Source organism: Kryptolebias marmoratus, linkage group LG21, assembly GCF_001649575.2.
Source record: "Kryptolebias marmoratus isolate JLee-2015 linkage group LG21, ASM164957v2, whole genome shotgun sequence".
Taxonomy (NCBI): Eukaryota; Metazoa; Chordata; class Actinopteri; order Cyprinodontiformes; family Rivulidae; genus Kryptolebias; species Kryptolebias marmoratus.
The window spans coordinates 15833040-15858371 of record NC_051450.1 but is presented as its reverse complement, the minus strand read 5'-3'; the positions used below and the strand labels follow the sequence as shown (position 1 = coordinate 15858371).

Below are 25332 nucleotides of genomic sequence, written 5' to 3'. Positions count from 1 at the left end.
ATCCACAAACATAACCATGACTTTTAAGCAGATTTTTTTTTTTCCTTTAAAATCAAACCTGTCAAACGTCTCTCCGCTCAGCTTGACAGGTAATTACCGATGACATTTATCCCAAACTATTTAGGTAATTTGACAGGCTGTTTCCGAATCATCCCCGATGTCTTGTAATTTTGTGTGAAGCGGCTCAAGATCAGTGGAAAAATATATATATATTTTGATTGCTTTCATATGGTGTCGGAGAGGAACATTGGAGGTTAAATAGAGGAGGACACATAAATATTAGGAAAGACAAACTGCCTTTAATGAAATAGTTCATATGCAACATGTGCATTTGAATTTAAATGTGTGAAACTTGATCAAAAGGACCCGAAGACTGAAAGGTCATCTGTAAGAAAGCAGCTGATTTGAATGTAATTAGAATAAATTCACTCAGAACATGAGGGTCCGACAGAAAGGTCATGGATTCTGGAAGAGGCCTGACCTGCAGTCGCCACCTGCGGCAGATCGCACATCATCCGCCGTAACGCCTTCACCTAATGCCGTCCTAAATTAAAATCGTTAAAAAAAAACAACGTCTCGACGAATCAGTCCGTTCCTGGACATCTCGTATGCTGATTTCACTCGAGCCTCGACCTTCCTCCGCTGCGGTTAATTTAAGACGTGACACGTGCTTGAACTCGTCAAATCCGACCCGTCTGCTCCCCGTCAGCGATAGCAGCTTTAAGGCCGGAGTCGGGTGGCTGTTTCAGACAGATTGACGCAACGTTCGGTGCTGATGATGAAGGATTACAAACATGCAGCTAATATTTGTCCGTGCATTCGTTTCAGACCGTGAGGAGACGCCTTCTGGAAGCTTCAGGATGGATGTTTTTATACTGAGTCCAATTCGTCGCTTCTCATTCCTCTGAAGCTCCCACTCTCCATGCACCACGACTATAAAACTGACAATGTGACTCCACGGTGATTTAGTGAATGATCCTCCCCCCCTCATGTGTCCCCCTCCTGCATCTTCCACTGAGAGAGACCAGAAGTGTCTGTAAGTCCACAGCTGGGAGGAGAATGACGGATCGTGTCGATCTGTGCAGGTGATAAATCCAGCAAACACAATCGTCCGTGCGGTGTACAAGTTTTGAATATATTCAGGCTAAATCTGCGAAAAGAATACTTTGCCGAGGACCTGTTTGAGGAGACATGGAGAGGGGCGTCAAATGAGCATCTTCCATCCCCGTTTTCCCTTCGACGCGCTCTGCTGGACGGGACGCTCGCAGCAGGGAACCCAGGACACGATGGGCTCAACCGGGGGTTTATTTCTGGCAGCAATCAAAGTTGGCCAGCTGGCGCCCTGCAGAGGGATGTTGTGCCAGGAGGACTGCCCGTTCGCTCTCCGCCTCGCTCATAAAGACACCAATTAGGGTAAAAGCTCTGGAGCTTCCCTCTTCCACCTTGAGAGCGTAACACTCTGAGGGCGGATGTATTGGCGCAGAAAAGCAGCCAGCTGAAATCCATCAGTCGTCTGACACAATAAATTTATACAGTGACTCAGCCCTGGTGGTTGCCTTCTGCAAACTAATTTAGGACGCCGAGAAAAAGCAGCAATCATTATTGATAACAGTTGCTGCTTTCACGTAAAACACACAAAGGAAAACCCAACGTTGACACCCTGTTCTCCTTCATTAATCCATATTAGTGCATTTTGTTCCTTTATTGAGTCGTTAAGCAGCCCCCTCATCCCCCTCCTCCTCCTCCTCCTCCTCGTCACTTACTTCTTCAGAACTACCTCTGGCAGCCTGCGGCGGAGGACGCCTGCTTGTTCCGTCTGCTGCGTGTCACACATGTAGCTCGGCAGTTAGGAACAATTAATATCTTACCTGTTGCAGGTAGGCCTTTGAGTGAGCGGAGTTTGGAGAAATAAAGGAACAAAAAGAGATTAACCAGGAAAGACTTTTATGTTTGCAACCTAAGGAGGCTCGTAGATTCAAATCTTTTCTCATCTGAAAGGTATTTACGGGTATTCACTATTTAGGCTTTGTAAAAGAGAAGAGATAAACACAGAGGTCCAGAAGTAGGCGCTCTAAATCTAGTAAGTGCAGATCTGCTTGTGTGACCACATTAGATGACGGGTGAATGTGTGTCTGTGGGGAGAAGGGATAAAACGGCAGAGGATGGAGGAAGACCAGCGGCTGGACGCTAATTTTAGCAGCTTTGGGTCCAGGAGTGGAAATAGAAAACATCTTTGTTTTTCTTTTTTAACCTACTCTGTGTTCTGTGTGGGCAAACTTTTGGATTAGCTTTGTGAGTTCTGGTGTGGTGATTCTGCCCCTCTCTGTGAGCGTTTCCACTTACAGAGCAGCAAAGACGGGAAATACTTCATGTAGAACAAAATCATTCAGTGTGGATTCTAGCTGCATGGAAAAGCACTTATGGATTAATATTCTCGCCTGTTTTAGCGATAAAACAATAAATTTAATTGAGATGCTGCTCTGGCTGTGGGTGTTCAGAGAGATATCTACATCAGGTAACACAATGTGGTTAAAAAAACAACACATTAGAGTTTATATTTCATTATTTTTTATTATTATTTGAGTGTTTTTCAACTAAAATCCATCAGTAAATCTACTACTGTGAAGGTTATAGTTCTAAATGTTTGCAATGAAATTCTGTGGACAGATTATAATAAATGATATCTTACCTTTGTCTGTCACAGGTAAGATACTGACTGCGTACAGCGCGTCATTTCTGGTTCACGCACCAGAAGTGGCCTTGATTTATTTCATTTGTTTTGTTTGTTTTATGCAAACAGAAGCGCAAATAACATTTTCATTCATGTTGCATCTGCATATTTATCCCCCCACTTCAAAAAAAAAAAACTGAAGCTTTTTGACAACTTATAACAATATCTGATAAATATATTTACAAAAAGTCTGAAAAAGCATAGAAGCAACAGAGGGATGTTGCGTTTTTTTTAAGCATGGGAAGTCTAGATTTAAACCTCGACACTCTGCAGGACGCTTTCATGGCGTTGATCTTGCCTTTGCTTGAATTACTACATCTACACCACCAGCTACGTGTACTAAAACTACTAAATGCAGGTAACTGTACGCGAGCTGTCGTCCATCATGGCCGAATAAACAGCTTCGTTGTCGTCACTGCACGAGCTCTGCAGAGGGCAGCTTAGGTTGGTTTTATTTAACAGCTTACAGGTTTATCTTTGTTTCTAAGATTTTGGACATTTGGCGCCAATTTTATGGATATTAAAACAGTTTTCTTGTGATCTGAAATAGTATGAGCTCTACGATTTTGGTCTCCAAAGTTTTTAAAGTGCCACTGCTGCGCCAGCTAAAAGAAACAGCTCCTAATAAAATGACTCAGCATTACTGGAGGGCAGAAATGGATGGATTTTAATTTGATTTGTCCGTGCCGAGTCTGTTAAATGTACCAATCAACCTCCTCTGCTTTAAGACTCATCAGATGTTCTTTCAGCAACACGTCGGAGGGTCGTTGAAATGGAGACAGAAAATTAGGGAAACTAAAAAAAGAAAAGTGTCGCCATCTGGCCTGGTCAGCTCAAAAACCCACGACCGGGATTCTGAACGTGTCAAACGAAGCACCTGTTCTCCGTTCTGTTACGATCATTGCGGTGCTCCAAATCTACGGCGCAGCCAGAGACCACCGGGGCCCCCAAAAATGGTCTTTGTGAAAATTTGGAAAGAGGTTCTCCTCCCTGAGGCGTTCCAGGCGGTAATCTGAGATGGAGACCACTGATGGGATTATTTGTCCCACTTTGGAACAAATCTGACGCAAAGCAGGCGGCAGGATCAACATATGGACAATGCCGGTTTCATTTCTCCATTACAGAGTGTGGAAGTAGACAAAACCAAGCTTTCACTTAAACAGCATTTAATCATAAGAAGAGCAGCAGTTCTGCATATATAATCTAAATGTTGTGGAATAGAAGGCCTTGTATTTGTTCTCCCAGGCTTTATTTTATGTTCAATTATTATATCTTTATCATTTGTGTTTATCACCATTTTATATTTAGTTACCATTTTAAAGTCTTTAACAAGTAGTTGTTTAGTTTATCTGGAAAGAGAGGTATGTGTTAGAAGCCCTGGATTTGAGCCACGGTGCCAGGCACGAAGGGAGAAGAAGTTGCCCTTTGACCTCCAGAGAAGAGGGACATCCTCTGAAGGAGGGGAGGGGACCTAAGGATTAAAACCAGAGAACATCCTTTGTTTCCTCAGACAATCTTTGGGGCACTTTGCTGACACTTTGAGGTGATGTGTTTTCCCACATTTTATTTGAGGATTGTCTCCCAAATGCATTTGGTTTTATCTTTGTAATAACCGGTGTTTTCTCTCTGCTTTTGGTAAAATAAATATTTAAATTTAAGGTATTGTCTCCTTCTGGTCTCTGGAAGGTGAAGGAGGGGGAATGCAGGTGAAAATCCTTACCTCAACAAGAGTCATCGCTTTAAAGCCGCCAGTCAGGTGTGAAATGAAGCCAACCTCATTCGAGGAGTGCAATACGTCCGCTCATTTCCATTCATATTTAACAACCAGGAGATTCGAATGCAGAACAGAGGCATTAGCAACATGAATTTTAATGTTCGTGGCTCTTTCATGTTAGCAAGACATTAACCGGTGCGTTATTGAGACTGGGGTTTTTAAATTGAAATCTTTCAGCCCGCCAAATCCTTCACATAACACGTGTTTTGACGGCTACAGCAACTCTGTTCTACAGAAACATTAAGGCTCCGGGATCAGAGGCGGCGTCTCGGCGTGGAGAGGCTGTAGATCAGCAGCTCTCCTCTGACGACCTGCAGCTTCGGCGAAGGAGGCCGTCGTGACACCGACTCTGGGACAGTCGCAGCGCTCCCGCCGCGCGGCCATCGATCTGAGATCCTTGGAACAAGTGGCAGACGCTATCATCTTATCACAGTTAAACATTCGGAGCGCCTTGCACCGACTGCAGATCCGTTTATCCTTCACTCACTCATGCTGTCAGCTCTGCCTGGAGAATAAACAAAAGGTTTTTTTTGTTAAAAAACCGTTTTATGATTGCAAAACAAACGCATCCCTGCCACATGGTCAGTAAGTGAAAAAGGACTCTGTGTTTGTCCTTCAGACCGAGTCAAACCACCGTGTTCAGCGGTGGATTGGTGTTCAAGTTGCTGCTGATTTTAGTTGAGTGTTTTGTCACTTTGAGCAGCTACTTCAGAGCATATTTCCAACCCCTGGCTGATTTCTTTTTTTATTTTCTCTGCTTGTTTTTAGCTACTCTTCTGTTACCCTCTTTGCTGCTTTTATCTTAATCCGTTTGTTGGCTTTAACAACTCGGTTTCAGCTTCTTCTGCAAATTTTAGCAAAGCCATTCAGCGCTCGCGCTACGTTTTCACAGAAAATTGCAGTTTCTCAGCCCTCCTGCTTCCTAACGCACATTTTGTTGCTTCTTCATGAGAAAAGCGTTTGCTTAATACACGTGGTAACATATTTTTGTTAAGAAATGTCTGTAAAATGTTGGTAAATTTATATTTTTGATCTTCCAGCTGATGATGGAGATGCACCATGAGGCTGCTGACCGATGATGTACAACAGGAAGAAGAAAATATATCACTTAGTTTAGAACTGGGGTCTCTAATCCTGGTCCTCGAGGGCCACCATCCTGCAGGTTTTATTTGTTTCTATGCTCCAACACACCTGATTTGAATCAGTGGGTGATTAACAGGCTTCTGCAGAACATGAAGAGGTGATTTAACCTCTGAATCAGGTGTGTTGGAGCAGAGAAACAAGGAAAACATGCAGGACAGTGGCCCTCAAGGACCAGGATTGCCCACTATAATCAAAAATAGCAGCCCTGAGCGTGAAACTACACCCGACTTTGCTCTGTGTTAATTATAAAGAAATAGTTCCCTTTTGGGGCTCTGTGGAAAGATAATGAATAATTAATATCTTACCTGTTGTAGATGGCTCTTTGAACGACCTCAGTTTGGAGAAGTGCAGCACAGTTCCAGAGTTGATTCCTGCCATCATGAAACGACTTTTATGGTGGTTTGTGCGGACGCTGTTTTAGTTCTTTATTAACAGTTTCTATTATTTTAAAGTGCAAACAGCACTTTCTGCGCACTCAGAGACACCTCCAGCTGGAATGTCATAACGTTTCTGCCAGAATAACAGCGCAGTGTGAAACTGATGGCGACGTAAAACTTTACAAATTAGCATTTTTATGAACCTCTATAAAAGTGTTTGGGACTGCAGCTGTTTTAAAAACGGCGGGTCTTGGCTCTGCTTGAATAAACTAAAGTTTGCCTCTACAAACTGAAAGAGCTATCTGTAACAGGTAAGATATTCATAACTCTTCCACAGAACACTCCCCCCCCCCCCCCCCCCCCCNNNNCCCCCCCCCCCCCCCCTTCAGGAGGTCTCATCTATCTGTTTAATTCATGATGTTCTACGCTCTTTATAACAAGCAGAACATTAGTTTTAGACACTCATCATGAGCAATTTTTTATTTTATTTTACCTACGTTGAAATGCTATTCTAGTTTCTGTCCTGCTGCACTGCACATGTTACTAGATAAACTCAAATCCCACAATAATTCAGCCCCAAAGATGATACAAAATAAATATCTCAATAAATGCTGGCGGTGGTATAAGTCGTTCAGGTGATGTATTGTGTTTGCATTTAAAAATGGTCCAACTGTGCTCCAAAAAAATAAGACACTTTTTGTTTAGTATTCTGTGAGGACTGAACGTTTTCTAGAGGTTTAACAAATTGTCGGGTTGTTCAGTTCCCAGGCGTCAGACAGAGCTGAGTATTTGGAGAGTTTAAAAGACGACAGCTGAGTGAAGCGCCGCAGCTGGACCGCTGCTTTTTCCCGGGCCTCAAACACAGAAAATCAGGTTGGCTGTCAATATGATTGCTGTCACAGCGACGTCTCCCCCCCCCTTCCATTACGATGCATCATGTTCTACCTTCCACGTCTGCCAGCAGCCTGCAGCTCGTCTCCGCTCCACACCGCAGAGTTGCCAGGACAGAAGTACCCTTCAGGACGTGGGGACACGTTTAAAGGAACTCGTCCAGAACGCAGCTGGAAACCGAGATTTCCAACTCAGACATAAACAAATGTGAAGCGTAGCTCTTTTAACATAGAGACAATGAACGGATTTGAAAAAAAAAAATGCAATTTTTGTAAAGAAAATAACAAAAACTGTAACACTTGGAACAAAAACGCTTCTCTGCTACTCTCCTTACAAAGGTACAACCACATTTTTGACGTTGTGCATCACCAGAATAGTATTATTTGGGGCAGCCTGTCCATTGGACCAAAATTATCCTAATCATCACTTTTGTCTCCCCTGCTAAAAGCAGTGTGTGGAAAATTGCTTTAATTGTATAAAAGTGCAGGATGAGACCCTTCAGTTGCAGCACTGATTGCAGCAGAAAACTTGCCAGAAAAGAGTGAAATTGATCTCTCTCTTGGGTCAAAATTATAAAAAATGAATGCAACATTTTTGTTTTCCCATCACGTGGTTTTCACGGTGTTCCTAAGCTTTAAATTTTCTTTTTTTCACTGGAAAGCAGCAGAGAGAAACTGCGGACCAGATTGGGGGAAATTACCGTAAATGCTGGGAAAGCTGCGCCACCTCGGATGATTTCCTGTAAATGGAGGACGAGCCAAAACGGACGCCGCAAATTGTATAAAAGCTGCATCTCGCAAACTGAGCTCAAAAATGTGGGAAAAGCTGTGCCACCCAAAACGAATCACCATAACCATTATCACCAGCGGCGGGCGGTCCATTTCACACTTAGGCATTCAGTGATGTCCAACTTAGTCAATAAATACCTTTCATTATGCCAGCATTTATAACACCAGGACTGGAGAGTAGTTGGTTAGCTAGCTCGGGGGTCGGCCGTCCTCCTCTAACGAGATCTAGCTTCTCTTGCCAGTATATCAGCAACCAAATCAACGTGTTGCTCTCCTTCGACCATTGTGGGTTAAAAAAGTTTTTAACCGGTAACAGTCCCGGGTGTGACTCTGTTGATCTGCATAGCACTGCCGCGGCTCAAACTCGTAAGCATCCATATCCAATCACAGGACGCGTTCCATAAACGTGAGGCCAGCCAGAGGGCCTTACTGACACAACTCTTGATCTGATTGGCTATCGCAGCTGTCTATCAACTGTATCTGCCCGTTCACTTACAGCGCACAGACGCCTGCACTGATTTCATCCTGCCTGGCAACATAAGATAGCTGAATTCTGATTGGATAAAAACTCTAACCTAAAAACAACAGCACTGGAAGGAGCATAATATGACATGAAGAGAATATGAATACTTTTAGATATCTGGGAAAGTAAATTAAAAATGAAATGAACCTTTATCATAATTATGATGATTCTTGGTTATGTTAGGCCAGCAGAGAAGGCCTTGCTGGCCCTGACGGCCCACCACTGGTTATTACACTATTTACAATCATCAAGTTGGATTTTAGGAGGAAAAGCTCAAACAGAAGCGTTGCTTTATAACTGAAACAAAAACTGTAGAAGTTTTATTCATTCGGACTCATCCGTTAGGACTAAAATTTCAGATCCCCAGCTGTGCTTCATCCGAATCGACAAGGCCACATTGTTCACGAGCAACAAGAGGTGCTTTTAACTGTAAAATTATCCCAGGTTTTTAAAAACTCAGTTCCAATTTCCTCCTGCTTTGTTCCCTGCGAGCGACGTCAGCCGTCTGCAGCTCTCACACGGACACCGCGCTAACGCTCTCACCTTCACCTTCAGCTGCAGCTCTCCTTTTTAATGGGGAGGGAATCGAGCTGCAGACGGCAGTGGGAGGATTAATGGAAACGCATTGTGCGATCGCAACAAAGAGGATTATTAATGACGATCGCCTTTATGTTCTCTAATTGTTGTGAGTTTTTGTGACACATACGGAGAAACTGGATGTGGATCTGCACAGGGCTGCAAAGCGCTGGATGCCTTTTTTTCATGTTTTATAACACATTTTACATTTCAAACACGGTTAAACATTAAACTTACAGAGATGTTGTTTTATAAAAATGTTGAGGGTCAAAGAAAAAATAAGAAATAACAGAATGGGTCACTGATAAATAAAACTGAAAGCAGTTAATTTAAGATCATCTCTGATATTATGCAACACTATTCAAACATCTAAAATCATCCCTCACTTTGAATATTTAGCTTTTTCGTAATATTCTGAAGTAATTTTGATCAGTCAAAAACTGCCTTTGGATTTTTGCAGCTTTTTCTGTCCAGTAGGTTACCCGAATAATCTCTAAGAAATGAGTTTTTGTTTGTCTGTTAAACACTTAGCTCCGACTTATGAGTCGTTCAGGCATAAAAAAGGCTCCTAAACTCAAAAGATGAGAGAGTTTTTGTCAACAAATAACAAACCACTTTGCAAAGAGCCAACTTTAAATTAGATCTTTATTTAGTAAATAGCTAACCAAAGCGTCCTAGCTAACTAGTTTGTGTTAACATAGACCAGCGGTGTCCAGTCCTGGTCCTGGAGGTCCACCATCCTGCAGGTTTGAGGTGTTTCTCTGCTTCAACACCTGATTGAATGACTGACTGATGAACAGGTTTCTGCAGAACTCGAAGACCTTCTGAAGAGCAGAAAAACAACTCAAACCTGCAGGATGGTGGCCCTCCGGGACCAGGATTGGACACCGCTGCCAAAAACCATCTATATCTACGATATCGACTGAAACCCTGAAGCTGAAGTCAGAATGGGACCAACCTTCCCTGCAGGCTGGTTCCAGTACAAGTTTTCAGTCCCATCCTCTCCATGTAAACAAACAGAACACTGCCCTTGTTAAAAAAACAAAAAGCACTTCAAATATTGTTTTTTCTGCTGTTGATTTATGTCGTTCTTTGCGATTAACTGTAATTAATGATTATCAATTATTATCACCAATTATCGTTTTTTTTTAGCTGAATACATTAAAATTACTAAAGATAGCCCAGTTTGACAGTCTTAAACATAATATTTTGGCGCCAACATGGCGATTCCCAAACTGTTTTCAGCTGAAAACCTACAAGTGAAGGTCAACATCTACAGCAGGGGTCTCCAATCCTGGTCCTGGAGTGCCGCTATCCTGCATGTTTTCCTTGTTTCTCTGCTCCAACACACCTCATTTGAATCAATGGGTGATTAACAGGCTTCTGCAGGACATGAAGAGGTAATTTAACCACTGAATCAGGTGTTTTGGAGCAGGGAAACAAGGAATATATGCAGGATAGTGGCACTCCAGGACCAGGGTTGCCTACCCCTGATCAACAGGATTAGAACAAATTTTGCCAAATGACTCGTTTGTTGGGGTTTTTAGTGTATGCTGCTTCAGATGTTGGGGCTAGATGTTGGTTTTCAAGCAGAGATAACCTACAGCATGAGCCTACAGCAAAAACAAAGAAGACAAAAGCACGTCTATGCTTTTACTTTATCTTGTCTCAGATTCGTCTGTCCACATTCATGAGGCAGGAGAGGAAGCTGCGAGGTCCGTCCGGCTGCGAGCGGCGGTCAGTCAGCTGCGACAGAGACACGATCTGCAGCTCCTGATGTGACAGTCGGGATGAATGAAGGCTGCATCGATGTGACTGCAGGCAGGGGGGGGGTCGGAGGACAGCTGGATCTGAAGGTGCTGAAAGGGCCAGCAGACACGTCAGTTTGACACATCTCAGAAACCATCTTCCTATCTTCCTACAGTTTGAGAAATAAATAAATAAAATGAAGCTCAGGTTAAAACTAAACAGTTAATCTGACATTCTTTTCCTCTTTGTGACACTTTGTTGATAAGGATTGACGGGATATTGTGTTCGTTTTTAGAGCAGAGCAAAAAAAAATGCGCTTTTTGAAGGTTAAAAGGTGATTAAAGGGGCAGATCATTTACCATTTTATGTCTTATTTGTAGTTACCCCACACGCATCTTCATGCATTAACGATTACAAGACAATGAAGCACTGCAATCTGGGTAATGGACTTTCTGAGACAGTGGATGTCTCTTTATATATTTAAAAACCTCGTAACACAACGGGCGGCTTCTTTCCCACATTAAGGTAATGAAACGCTGGCCACCCACAGCAGACACCCCCTCCCTTCTTTCCTCAGCCTTGTTTTCTTGCTCTACCGTCTTTGATCCTAACTATTGTGCTCGTTTTTTGGGTGGAAACTATGCATTGCGTCATAACTCGAGTCAATTCTAAGGCTGTGCAAGTGACTCGGCCATCAAAGATGGGAGGAATGCGCCTTCAAGGCTGCAGTCGTTTGCCATGAAAGGATGCGCAGGTGCACGTCGCCTTGAAGCGCGGTAAATGTTTATTAGAGCTTGCTGGGGTCTTAATTGAGTTTTCAAGGACTTTATTATTATTTCATGCGGTGGATGCAAGTGAGGTTCACGTCCTTGGCTTGTTAATTAGACGCTATATCAAACTTGAGAAACACTTGAATGAAAACATTCACACACTGATAGCAACACCGCAGCTTCCAGTATCCGTAGTTTCAGGTGCTGCACATCTCGTATCTTCACAGCAGAGACAATTGCCTTCAGATGACCCCAAAGATAAAAGTAAGGGGGTCAGATCGGGAGACCTTGGGGGCCATTCAACTGGCCCACGACGACTAATCCACTTTCCAGGAAGTGGAAGTAGAAGAAGAGGGTCGCATTGACGATCCAACACAATGGGCAGCACTTTAAAAACATTTTATAAGCGGTGAGAAACTTGTAAATACCTCATGAAAGAATAAAGTTACGTTAAAACCAAGCACATTGTTGTTTTTCTTGTGAAATTCCCAATAAGTTAGATGTGTCACATGACCCTCTTCCCATTGAAAAAAACAAAAGTTGGATCCAAAATGGCCGACTTCAAAATGGCCGCCATGGTTACCACCCATCTTGAAAAGTTTCCCCCTCCCATATACTAATGTGCCACAAACAGGAAGTTCATATCATCAACCATTCCCATTTTATTAAGGTGTATCCATATAAAGGGAACCCCATAACTCTTAGGCTCTTTAGGCTGTTTGTTTGTTTGTTTGTTTGTTTGTTGGTTGGTTGGTTTGAAGCGTCACGTCTAAGAATCTGGGATTACACGAGAATCAATTAGCGCCTCTCTGACTGACGGGCTCGTTAGCAGGAGGTGGGGGGAGCTGCTGATGGGAGGGGAGGAAGGGGAGGGGAGGGGAGGAGACGGAGCTCCGCTGCTGGAGGAGGCGCGCGCACAGGAGGAGCGCAGTCCGATGGAGCGGCAGGCAGCTCCTCTCCTCGCACATCAGTGGGCTCCCAAAACGAGGATTTTCTAAGGAAACCAGAGAGGAGTGAAATTCCTTCCAGAAGTGAGGACAGGATGGGCTCTTTACAGCTGCTGTATGTGCTGCTGCTGTACGGATGTCTCCCTAAAGTAAGTCTTTCTTCTTCTGCTATGCATTAAACTTATATTAGAGTTAAACTATGTGCAGTTTAATGCCACCACGCTCTTAATTTAAATGCATTAGGCTCCATTTTAAACTCCTTTCAGAAAAAGTTCCTATTTTCTTTCTGTCTTCATTGATTTTTTTTTGTTTTTTCTTTAAGTGCCTTCTCCCAGTAGCTGCCAACAAAACCAGTGTGTTTTGTAGAAAAACGTCAGATTAATTCAAACTCGACGGCTCGGTCCAAGGCCACGCTGGCTTCAAATGGAGCTCGTATATAAACAGTTTGATTCAGCGGTGAATGGAGTCAGCTGTTCTTACCTTCAGCTTCTGTTGAATCCCGTTCAGCAAAGAGGAAACTCAGGAAACTACCTTTCTGACCTTTACGTTCTGTTTACTGACGCTGAACCACTTGATAAATGATGTTTGCCTAATAGATCCAAATCCAAAGGAGACACTATGTCACCGCTGCTTTGTAGCTTTTTTTCCCTCATTTTAAAGCCATAGCTCCAAGCTTTTTGTCGTGGCATTCTGGGGAAACCTCGTGAACATTTAATATCTCACCTGTTGCAGATAGCTCTTTTGAAGTTGTTTAACTTCTGCCAGATTGACGAGCTAACAGCCCGCACACGCCATTTTCTCCAAACTGATGTCGTTCAAAGAGCTATCTGCAACAAGTAAGATATGACCTTGCAACAAAACCTCACTTCAAAAGATATGAGCCTCCCCTTTAATGACCCCATGCTTCCTCAGCATTTACCATCCGTGGGTCTGATTTGTATTTTGCACCATTAAACAGATACTGTTGCCGTCTGTTTTGACAATAAATAACCATTACATGCTGTCATTTTTAAAGGCTGAGTAACCCTTGAAGGAATGCATATAGCCTGCTGCCTGTCATGCCACAATTTTAAATTAAGATCATCTTATGTTGAGTAATATCGCGTTGCGCAATCTTAAGCGATACTACAAGATGTCACGCTCACATTTGAGGTTGGACAGGACTCCCAGCTACCACCGCACCAAACTTTAGCTCAGTATCTGTAAAATTGACTGAATTATAGCCATTTTTCTGTTTTGTAAGGTCAGCTGGCTGTGGCAGTCCTCTATAATTCAATCGGCTCCAAACGTTAATGAATTGTAGCGCCACACCTGTTGAGTTCGTCATGAAAGTTTCCTTAAAATTCATCCAGTAGTTCCGGAGATATTTCGTTAACAGACAAACGGAGTCGACTCCAATAGTTTACGGCAGTGTTTTAAACAAAGATGTACCACAATCTGTTAGCTTTCGGAATATGTGCTGGGGATCGGTCTCAGCTACTATTACGCCAAATTTAAGTTCAATATCTCTAAAATTGACTGAGTTATAACTATTTTTAGTGTTTTTTTAAGGTTAGCTGGCTGTGACAATCCAATTAGTTGGCTTCAAGTCTATTGTAGAGGTGCATCCATTGAATTTGGTAACAGGCGCAGACGCTGACGCTGCGGCGTACGATAAAATCTGCCGCTTGATTCTGTTTAGGTCGAGTCTTTTCTTTACACACACACCGAAATCCGAGCGTCGTGTTATTTCGAACGCGTTCCTGCTGTTCCTCACGCTGCGCTCAGCTCCCACATGCCAGGGTCGTTTCAGACAACATAAAAGAATATCAAAGCGCCTGTATTAATAATAGGCCGGGACTTTTCAGTCGTTTGGTGCTCAGCGTGGCTTCCTTCAGCAAAGCTCCTTCCAAATCTAAGAGGCTGCGTGAAACATGTCCCGCCCACTTTCCCCTCCTCTCAAGACTGGCTCAACCTGACGCCTTAGATTAACCGGAGTCGTCATCTGTTGACATACTTTAGTGGCTCTTTTAATGTGCCGTTGGTGGCTGCTTCGCCATAACACACTCCGACATGTTTCATCAAGACATCAGGCGAGGAAAAGGCCGCGCAGGAAATCCCACGAGTGGTTAAAGAGTGCGTGTTGGTGGCTGAGCGTCGCTGTTATCGTTTTAACGCTGAGCAGACAACGAGCGGGGGGAGGGTGGAGGAAGAAGGACGGCGAGGGTGGGCGGCGATAATTTCTCCAAAAGTGACTGACTGACACCAGAAGGAACCATTTGGATAAATAAAACCTGTCCTTATCTAAACAGTTTGTGCCTGAGCGCTGCCAGATGGCTTCCTGTTGTGGTTGTGGGATAAAAGATGAAGCGCGTTTAAACGGTCGTCTGACCCGACTGCCAAGTGTAGAGCTGCAGCTGAACACAACACGTCATTTTAATTAATTGCCCTTTCAATGTGATAACAAAAGAACACGTTAAATAGTGGAATGTTGCTCGTTTTCATTGTATCCAGCGTTTCACGTCTGCACATTCTTTAACTGTGCCGATATGTAATCAGTACTGCTGCGTTTCGTCCCGTCTGCCCTCTCAAAGCAGCAACTAACACATCATCAATCTGCGCAGAGATAACATCATACTCTCCGCTAAGAGACCGCTGCTAATTTCGAACGAGAGACAGATGAGACGGGGCAGCACGGACATCCATCTGTAACTCAGTGTTTAATAAAACATGGCACGTTAATCAGCGCGCTAATCCCGTACGCTTCACTTGTCGTCTGTTCGGTGTGACGGGTTTGCTTGAAATAAATGTGTGGATTCGGTGAGCATCCTGCTGGGTTGTGATTTTACCTTTAAAACATGTTTATTACACAAAGCAGGACCCAAGATGGAGGCTGTGTAAAGATGTAAGATGCAGGCAGGCAAAGCAAACATGGAAGGCCATAGTTAAGTGGCTGGAATAATGATCAGGAACATCTGTAACGAGTATGGACTGGAGGTCCCGCAGTCAAAGATCCAGACTGACAAACAGGTGATGGTTCACCAACCGGACACTGTGGTGATAGATAAGATCCAGAAGAGAGCAGTGGTGATAGATGTAACAGTCCCAGGAGACTGCAACATCAAGAAGGAGAACAAGAAGCTGGAGGAATACCGACGGCTGAAAGAGGAAATGGAGAAGTTGTGGAGAGTCAAGGCCTTAGTGGTGCCAGTGGTCATCGGAGCAGTCGGTGCTGGAAGATCGGCTCCAACAGATTCCAGGAACAACCTCAGGGATCTCTGTCCAGAAGATCCCAGTCCGAGGAACAGCTAAGATACTGAGGAGAACCCTCCAGGTCCCAGATCTCTGGTAGAGAACCTGAGCTGGAAGTGAAAGTTTAACAAATATGAAGGTTGTTTTTTTGTGTGTTTTCATATATATTGGTTTTCTTGTTCCCTTTTTTTATGATCAACGTTAAGGTAATTTCCCCCAAACTTTACCAAGTCTAATCTTTGGTTAGGTTCTCCAAAGTATTACAATTCTTCCCAATTTAAGACTAAAAAAGCTAAAATAATAACTGAGAGGAGACTTGAACAGCAAGCTAAAACAAAGTACGCCGTTTTCAAAAAAGTTGGGACACTCTGTAAAATGTAAATCTTGTAAATCAATATTTTATTCACAATGGAACAAAGTAAACATATCAAGAAGAAATTGTACCATTTAAAAAAAAAAAGAAGTAATATCGGATTTGATGGCACATCTAAAGAAAAGTGAGAACGAGCCACAAAAGGCTGTAAAAGTAAGTGAAGCAGAAAGAAAACAGATGGAGGAGAATATTTAAATGATTAGATTATTTGTCAACAGGTTAGTTGGAAGACTGGGTATAAAAAGAGCGTTTTTAAAGAGGATGAATCTTTTAGACGTAAAGATGGGCAGAGGTTCACCTGTCTGCGAAAAACTGCATCTAAAACAAGTGGAAGAATTTCAAAATAATGTTCCTCAATAAAAAGAAATTGTGAGGACTTTGACTGTCCCCTGATTTACAGTTTATATCATCATCAAACAAGATCTTCGGTCCTCAGGCTGCATTAAAACCAGGTCTGGTTCTGTTCTGCTCAGGAACTCTTCCACAGATCATCGTCTGTAAACACAGATATGGGTTAAAGCTCTATCAGGCAGAGAAGAAGCCAGATGTGAACACCATCCAGAAACACCACCATCTTCTCTGAGCTCGTTTAAAACAGACTGAGGCAAAGAGGAGAACTGTTCTGAGGTCAGAGGAATTGAAATTTGACATTTGAAAATGAAACCGATCAGATCTGTCATCTTATTTCTGCACCTATTTTTTCTTTTTATAAATTCTAAAAGGTTTCAGACTTCTTAATTTAATTTCTTCTTTTTTATTTTGTTCAATTAGCAACAGATATAGAGGCTGCTTTTGCCACCAGATCCGAGTGGAGCTGATAAGCTCTTTAAATGGGTTTCAAACTGAGCTTCCTCGGTGCAGTAGAGGTTGGACTGGCATGTTAATGTTACAAACCCTTTCTTTATTATCTGCTGTGACTGTCGCAGAAGTCTCGCCTCGACCGCGTTATCTGCAGCAAAACGCTTAATTGGTTTCGAAGCTACGAGCTGTTTGATTCAGTGCTCGATGCTCGTAACTGCAGATCGTATTGATTGAGTGTTTCTCTTTATGGCCTTTGAGAGACGCATTTAAACGCAGCAGCTTGCAGTCTCGTTCGGCCAACACGTCTGCGTTTATGTTTTACTTGGCCGGCGATTAGCAGCTGATGTGGACACGCTGGCACAAGCCTCTCCCTGGGTTTTACCCCTCAGCAATTCTCATTTTTTAAAATCTGTTATCTGAAACAAGACAGCGTCGGCAGCCATTTGAGTTGACAACAACGTGTAGGGGCGCCCTGGCAGCCCTCGTGATGAGCGCTGCACCAACAAGATATCAGAGCTGACGGGTATTTATGTCATGTTTTGCTCCCAGGGACTCCTTGTATATACGTGTGTGTGTGTGTGTGAGGTTTTGCATAGTTCAAGACTGGCACTTTGATTTATCGCCTCATTCAGCAAATACGGTCGAGCTGTTAAACTGGTGTTATAAAAGTCATGTTTGCAGCATAAAGACGGCCAGCAGCTTCTTTCTGCGCTCTCAACTCGAACAAAAGTTTGATTTCTTGTTTTTCTTTCGAGGATTACGACATCCAGCCTCCAGTTCAATCCAGCGCCGTGAACTCTGGTGATTGTTTCGTCAGCGTTCACCGTCTTCGTGGTCGTAGCTCTTCTTCTGATTCGCAAGCTCGCAGGGGAAAATAAACCAACGCTGTGCAATAAAGAAGGCTTGATCCGAGCGGCTTACGGGCCGAAGCCATGCACACATTCCACTATCATGTCTGTTTGGCCTCCCGATAAAAGAATTTGTTTTTTATGTTGCCTCTGTGGGTGTTGGACTTTTGAAACTTGGGTTGTATTTCCAAAAGCCACATGGACTCAGAACAATACCTTACATTTTGCCTTTTTTTAAAAATGTAATTTAAACAAAAACCCATACCCAGTTCAAGGTTTAGTTGGTGACTCTCTTGTTGAGAGTACATTGGTTCTGATTTAACCATAAAAATTCAACATTTCTAAAGGTTTATGATCAGTTTTAATCCAAATTTTTGAAGACTGCTCTTTGCTCTTTTTTGATTTATAACTAAACAGCTCTACGGGTTGACTGAAGTTAAATTTCAACTTTCTCTTTTTGGCTTTCAGGTTTTCAGGTTCATTTTCATCCTCCAAGGTCATCACTTGGCAGCACAAAGAGACCATTTTCTATAGGCCTGTCGTTGTAATTAAAAGCCCACGTGTCAGAAAAAACAAGTCATGGTGCTGTTGCACTCTGGTGCTTCTGTGTAGCTGGAAAAAAAAAAAAGCTTTTAACGTGAACTTTGCATGTGCGTAATGGATGGCTGCAATTAAAACGAGAGCATGAATGGAAAGGGCTTTATGCCTGACGAGACATGTCAGGGAGAAGGTGGGGAAGTTAAAAGACGGGAAGACATTAGAGTCATTTTAGAAATCAGCTCTGCTAAAATAAGCAGATTAAAGGCTGGGCATAAAACCAGAGAGTCCCAAAGTGGATCCTTTTTACCAAACTTATCAAGATGACTGGTAATCCGAAAGGTTTTGAATCAAATTGTCTGTAAGCTAATTATTATTTCCATTTTACTCGTTTTCTTTTTTAATTTTGGATTCCTGAATTAAACAGCTCATTATTGCCTTTAGTTCATAAATAAGCTGAAGCCAGATTGCGATTTTTTAAATATGAAAAAGACTCCATTTCATTATTAAACATTTCAATTAGCAGCTTCTTTATGTAATTAATAGTTCTGTTGAGTCAGACTTATTTGATTAGCAACTTCCAGTGGAGCGAAATAAAGAAGCAGAGTTAAAAATCAAATCATGCGTCTCGTCTTCACATCTCTCCTGAGTGCCGACAAGAGGCAGAACCGGCAATCAGCGAATGATATCAGGATTTAACCTATTCCCCAAGGTCTTTTCTTCAGTGTTAGGCATGAGTCCATTCAGTCAGATAGTGCTGAAAAGACTATTAATAGTTTGAAATATCTTGTTTTTTTCAAAACAGCAAAGAAACATTTACTTAAGTGACACCTTCGTTATCAAGATAGTCAGTCAAAGAGCAGGAAGAGGAATATTATTGACGTGGTTTCATTGTGATGAAAGCCCTGCGAGGGGCTCGCTCGGCCTAATCCTCTCATAAGAGCTCCACTTGTGCATTAACCTGCAGTCTATTTCCAGACAATCAAAACTAAGGTCACCAAAGGGTCTGACCAACAGGAGATTGGTCAGATTTCCTCCAGCATCCAGGTTGCTCTGCCCAGACGTAGTTTGCAGATTAAGCCCCCTACCTCCAAGCTGATCCGCTGCTATTACTTCAGGTATGTTGGGTTTTTAGCTGTAATCAGTCGCAGGCGAAGACTCCGATGAATGGAGCTGTGTGTCAGGGTGACCTCATCCATGCAGGAAGGTGAGCGGAGCGTAGAGAGAGATAGTTTGCACTGTGGGCGCTCTGTTTTGGGGAGTTTTGGAGAAGTTGCACAGAGAGCTGCACCGGCTTTTAGACATCAGGTCAGCCGTCACATTTCCAGCCGGTTTGTTGTGATCTACTAAAGTCGGAGTGATTAAAAAAAGGGCAACGCCTTAAATAAATGTGAGAGAAACAGCGCAGGACTCGGAGCCACTTGAGTCGAGATAGTGATGAAGAAAATGTTTCGTCTCGTAAGTATTAGACCCCCTGCTGCTCACATGGCTACGTCTACACATGCCAGCAAGAATCAAGAATCAGCAATAAGTCGAATTAAGTCAGCTTCCTTTAGGATCTGAGCTGGAAATAAGCCCCCCTTTTATGAAAGGCGCCCCCGCTGCAGGAAGGGTGTAGTGTCAGATATAACAACCAGGGATGTGTCAGACACTTGACCTTTGACTGGAAATGGCCGATTTTCAGCTTGACCGGCTCGACTGATGAGCGGTCAGTCCGACATGTCCGAAAACCTGAGAGAAAGGAAGCTGTGTGTCTTTATGCTTTTCTGTTTTTTTAGCTGGATGTGTTGGGAATCAGCCTCGCCTACTATCACACCACCTTTGAGCTCGATGTCTGTAAAACTGCAGATTCACTGCAAAAAGTCTTAAACTTTAGTTCCTTAGGAAGCCATTTTTGTATCACTGCTGTCAACAGCTGCAAATGTTTTTTTGCTTTAATCCGTGCGATCATATTTTAGTCACAACTGCAATATAAGCCGAACAAGTCTCCATCCGATGCATGACAAGGAAACCTGCTTATGCCGAATGTTTTATTGGAAGGCGGTGACAAACAGCCGTGTCTTTCGGCTCGCTGTTCCTCATTTGTCATCTGCAGCAGCTCATCGATTGCATCAGGCTTTTACCTAAATTTATTAAGTCAGAGGACTCCGAAAAGTCGTCTCCGCACAAAGTGTCTGATGGCGTTTTATCAACGCTGGATGCATCTTCCCCTTCCAGTTCGGATGCTGCAGGAATAAACTGCCTGTTTAATATTGAACCTCTGACTCTGCTTTGATAAAGTGGTTTTCTTGTCTGAGGTGAGCAGCTCCAGTGGGATTTAGACATTTTAACGACATCTATAAGGACCAATTAGAGAACATGAGCTGTGCAGTCGTAATTATCGGCTGCCGGTGCAAGACCAAGGTGGGCGATAATTAATTATAAACTATTAGCAAAGTGCCTCATGAACCACTGGACCAATTTTATTTTAATAAAACTTGTACATCTGTAACATATTAACATTTGGAGTCAACCTGATTCAAGATGGCTGCTGAAGCTAGCTGACTTTAGCCAACACGAAGATGTGCTGGTGTAAATCCAAACAAAAAGGGTTAAAAACCAAAAAACAACTGGATTTTTATTCCGTAGCTTTCTCAGTTCAAAGAGCAGAGAGTTTGAGCTTTTATAGCTGAGATGGTCTGTAAGATGGATTCACATGCTGATTAAACTCACTCTCCTCACAACAGAGGCTCATTAGGGTCCTTGTTAGCCTGATTTTACAAATGGGTCGCTTGTTTACCTGAACGAAAGTGCTGATTGGAGTGAAACCGACTGAATATCAAGGCTTAACGCTCCATTATAGGACCTCCTCCTCTGTTTAAAGTTGGTTTATCTCGTTTGACGTAAATGGCTTCCTTTCAGCTACAGAATAGAAGTCCAGTTTTTTGTTTTTTAACCCCTTTTATATCCCAAACATGGCTATAACTCAGTCGATTTGTAGATATTGATCTAAAATTCAATGTGGTCATTCAAAACTCTTTGAGACTGCACGTTATTTTCAAGGTTTGGGCAAAACAAAAGACGCTCTCAGTCTGAAACTCTGACATGAAAGGCAGTAAGTGTATCTTTAAGGAATGCCAGGTCTTAATTTAATATGTGCTCTGTGCTGCAGAGCTCTGTACGTCTCGGCTCTGAAGTATCGTAGTTTGGGTCGCAGGGTGACGCTCCTCTCCTCGTCTCCTTTGACTTCCTCAAGCTTCTGCTGCTCATCTTACACGTTTTCATCAGCCCACCGCCTCTCGGCCCGTGGCTGTCAGCCCTCATTTTTCAGCCTTTGTTGACACAGATGAACAACCGCAGCGGATTACTCAGCAGCTACCCTCTCCACTTCCTAATCCATTTGCATGATAGCATCTATTTTCCTTTTGCAAGAAGGAGCTTTGTTATGATTTCAGACATAGTGAACATTTCTGCATATTTACCGAATTATGAGCCAGAGATTCATTCGAACCAAAAAAAAAAAAGCAGCTCATGAAAGTTTATGGGAGTATGATAAATATGTGAATAGTTTTCCACTCATAATCTGATTACAGTGCTATAAAGGAGCCACGTTGCATTCTTGGCTCTAAATTGTGCTTTATTTGTTTGTTTTGCAGGTGTTATCAGTGCAGATGTGCGACGTGATGAATGAAATCGAGCAGGAGAAAGAGCACTGCGAAAACAGCACCTCTGGGAACGTCACTTCAGGTCATTCTTCAAAGCCTCTTTTTTTCTTTTTTTCACGTTTAAAGTGTGCAGAAAGCTATTTACACGAAATACGAGGCCATAAAAGTGAGTGAATGGTGAGGTTAAGTCATCCAATGTGGTACTTTTTAGATAACGAACTATTATTGCAAGCAAAAACATATTTAGAGAAGCAATTTACTCTTTTACTGCTTCTGAGGCTTACAAAAAACCCTGAGTTCAACATTAAAATTGATTTTAAGCCACACATTCAAACATCATTGGTATAATTTTGTGAATATTTGTTTCCTTAAAACCTTAAATATTAAAAACCCTCATTAAGGAAACCCTAAGATGAATCAGTCCAACACAAATCCTACTAAAAACCTCGAGTTAAGGAAAGTTTTCAGTGAAATTTAGCTATAATTTAACAGTTTTTATATGAAGTTGTTACAAATGTGGGGATTTCTGCTGACCTCATAAACTAATATTATTGTTCTGCCAACACTGTTAGATCCAATCCTCTGAAGTGGGCTTCTCTGGAGTGGTTATTAGTAGTTAGTGTCTTACCTGCAGCAGACAGCTGCGTGGTGATATTGGTTGGTTCCCATGAAGGAGTCAGTCTGACACTTACTTCATTCATCTGAAACAACTCAAAAATGTCTTTCTGATTCAAGTAGTTTTTAGTTAATATAAAAAAACAACTCATTTTAAACATTTAAATACCCATTTGATCCAAAAGTGGCATTTAAGATGCCTTAAATTTCCTCCGAAGTCAGCTCCAGTCTGTATCTGTAAGCTTGACTTTTATTTAAAAATATTTCTCTCTGATTCTCCAAACGGAGATTGCTCTGACTGCAGATAACCGTTCCACTGAACGCCACCTTTAGAAACTCAGAATATCACTTTTAACACTTAAACAGTGAGATATTTACCCAGGATTGGTTTTAGAGGTTGACCAACTGAGACTTTTTTATTTTTTTAATGGCCATCATTGGAAATCTGGGCAACTGACGGCCAATTTATTTAATATTCACACCCATACATCGAGCGAGTCCTGAGGCCTGATGTGGATCAGTATCCACTTTTCAGGTCTCACTGGGCTTACAACTATTGAACTAGTTTCAGGAAAAAAGGCCCATTTTCAACTAAAATCTCACCGACCAGGTATTTCAAACCCACGGCCCCGTTTCTGCGAACGTTTCGAGACGTCTTGGAGAACGCCGTTTCGCAGCCCGTCGCCCAGTGAGACACTGGGGTTCAACTGGGCTCAGCTGAACGACGTCAGGCTCAGTTTTCCCCCAGCGAGTCCAACGTTGTTCTTTAGGAAGTTTGCGTTGTTTTCTAGTCAACTTCCTGCCAGTGTTGCACCCCTAATTTAAAAAAAAAACGAGAAGCAGATTGACCAAAGGATCAACCTCTAATTGTTATGGATTCACAAGATTTTTTTGCAGGATCAACAAAACAACAGAGCCAACGTGTGTAATTGAATAATGAGTGAAGTTAGAGCGGATCATAAGCAGAGGCGAGGATGGATGTAGCCGCTAAACAACCATTCAGTTTAAAGTATGTTGTCGTATTTTCCTTCTAAATGCTTCTGCAGTACTTTCTTAACCAGTAAAAGTGCATTAAATATACATGAATACGATTCAAGGTGTCCATCAAATGAGCCTAAATTGTTTTCTTTCCTTCTTATGACTCCATCGGTGCCACGTCAGCTTACTTTGGTCGTGATGAAAAGCAGCTCCTGCACATGCATATCTGCTGCACTTTGCATTAAGTGAATATATGCGAACGGCTCGCATGAGAACATCGCCCTTATCTCTGCGACGACCCTCATTTTTCTGCACTCCTATCTGCTTCCTGAGCAGGAAGGTCGGCTGACGTTTCACTCTGAAGTCGCATCCTGGATAAGTGGATTAGCAGAAAGTGCACATGTGAGAAAACAGCACGACGTTTCTCAGCCGGTCTTCAGGTTTCCTTGAAACAGAGCAGGCAGCGGAGTGTTTATGCATCCGGGCGCGAAGCATTAATCGGACTTTAAACGTGTCACAAAGAAACTTCTGAGATTATTGCACAGTTTAAAAACCAAAACAAACTCATCTTAAAGAGCAAACTGTCATTTTTAGTCAAATTTAATTCAATAACCTGTTTGTAAAGCTGTGAAACTCCGTTCTGTCACTGTCGCCTGTGTGTCGCAGCGTGAGTGATGCCACGTTTGCGTTGTTGACCTTTTTCGTTGGCAGGTTGTCAGGGGATGTGGGACATCATCGCCTGCTGGCCTTCAGCCAGACTCGGAGAAGTGGTGACGATAACCTGCCCCACATATTTCAGTTACTTCAGCGACCAGCAGAGAGGTAACAGCAGAAACACTAACGCCTCGTATCTCCGACTTCAGAGCCACCTTTAGGGTGGAGTTTCACGTCCACGGTTGGATGCTTTGGTTTCGACAAGGACTCACAGCTTTTTTTGTTCCTCATGTTGGATTTAATAAGAGTTTGGACATTCCAGTTCTCCAAAACGGTTTTTAAAATGTCAAAACTTTCCTAATTTAACTCAGCAGCAACGTGAAAGCTACATTTTAGGAGCCCCTAAACTGTATTATTTCGCAAATGGGTTCCAGATATGACAACTATGACGTCAGAGCCCCGCCTCTAACCTTTGACCCCACGCCTGACAGACGACAGTAACGTTTGTGTCTTGTTTGCTTGTGTTGCAATAAATAAAGCAGATTAATTACACCAGTTCATCTAAAACCAAAAGCTTTTTTTTTTTTACGAGTAAACAAGCAGACTTACTGCTGCACTCAACGGCTGCTCAGAAGTTAGATTAAAAACAGAAAAAGACGCCGACTTCTGCATCACTCTCAGTTCTTATTCAGGTTTTATATGCATTTTTAGCGTTTGGATATCGCAGGTGAAGAGGCAGTAATTTGAGGTTCACTTTTAAATGTGAAACTCTTCTGTTTGCAGCTTTGACCTTAAAATGGCCTCAAATGGAGATTTAATTGTATTTTTTTTGTTTCCCTGCTCCAAAAACACCTGATTCAGTGGTTAAATCACCTCTTCTTGTTCTGCAGAAGCCTGTTAATCACCCTTTGATTTAAATCAGGTGTTGGAGCAGAGAAACAAGGAAAACACGCAGGATGGTGGCCCTCGAGGACCAGGATTGGAAATACACTGTTTTTAATAAACAAGGAAATGGTTTTGACAATTAATAATGAATAATCGATTCTAATGATGGCGTCAAACTCAGATAAACTTTTGCAGTCAGGGTAGCTTCCTCTGCATAAGCTCCCAAACCCATTCAGAGGGATGGTTTGAACATTTTCCCCTCTTATTTGTACCTTTCAGCTCAGCCTCTTCCTCGCTGTCGAGGTTGAGAGTGCGTCCTCCATCTTTGAAGTGTCACTTTGTCCCCGGGTCTCTAATTTGTCGTTTGACCCTTTGAGGTGCTAATGCATCCGCGAGGGCGGGGTGGGAGGTGTTCGAAGTGAGCAGACCGCTCCGGGGTGGGGGCTCACGGTCTCTTTAAGAGGCTTTTCACACTGACAAAATATGCAAAAGGTTAA

General features: G+C 42.6%; 1 protein-coding gene across 1 annotated transcript in view; it reads left to right on the top strand.

Moving 5' to 3' along the window:
• Positions 1 to 12216: 12216 nt before the first annotated feature.
• Positions 12217 to 25332, top strand: part of vipr1b (vasoactive intestinal peptide receptor 1b) — a 35318-nt gene continuing 22202 nt past the window's right edge. Inside the window, exons 1-3 of the mRNA XM_017406294.3 lie at positions 12217 to 12418; positions 21695 to 21785; positions 24008 to 24118. Coding sequence (XP_017261783.1) covers positions 12365 to 12418; positions 21695 to 21785; positions 24008 to 24118 — 256 coding nt within the window. The 5' untranslated portion in view covers positions 12217 to 12364. The remainder of the gene's footprint in view (positions 12419 to 21694; positions 21786 to 24007; positions 24119 to 25332) is intronic.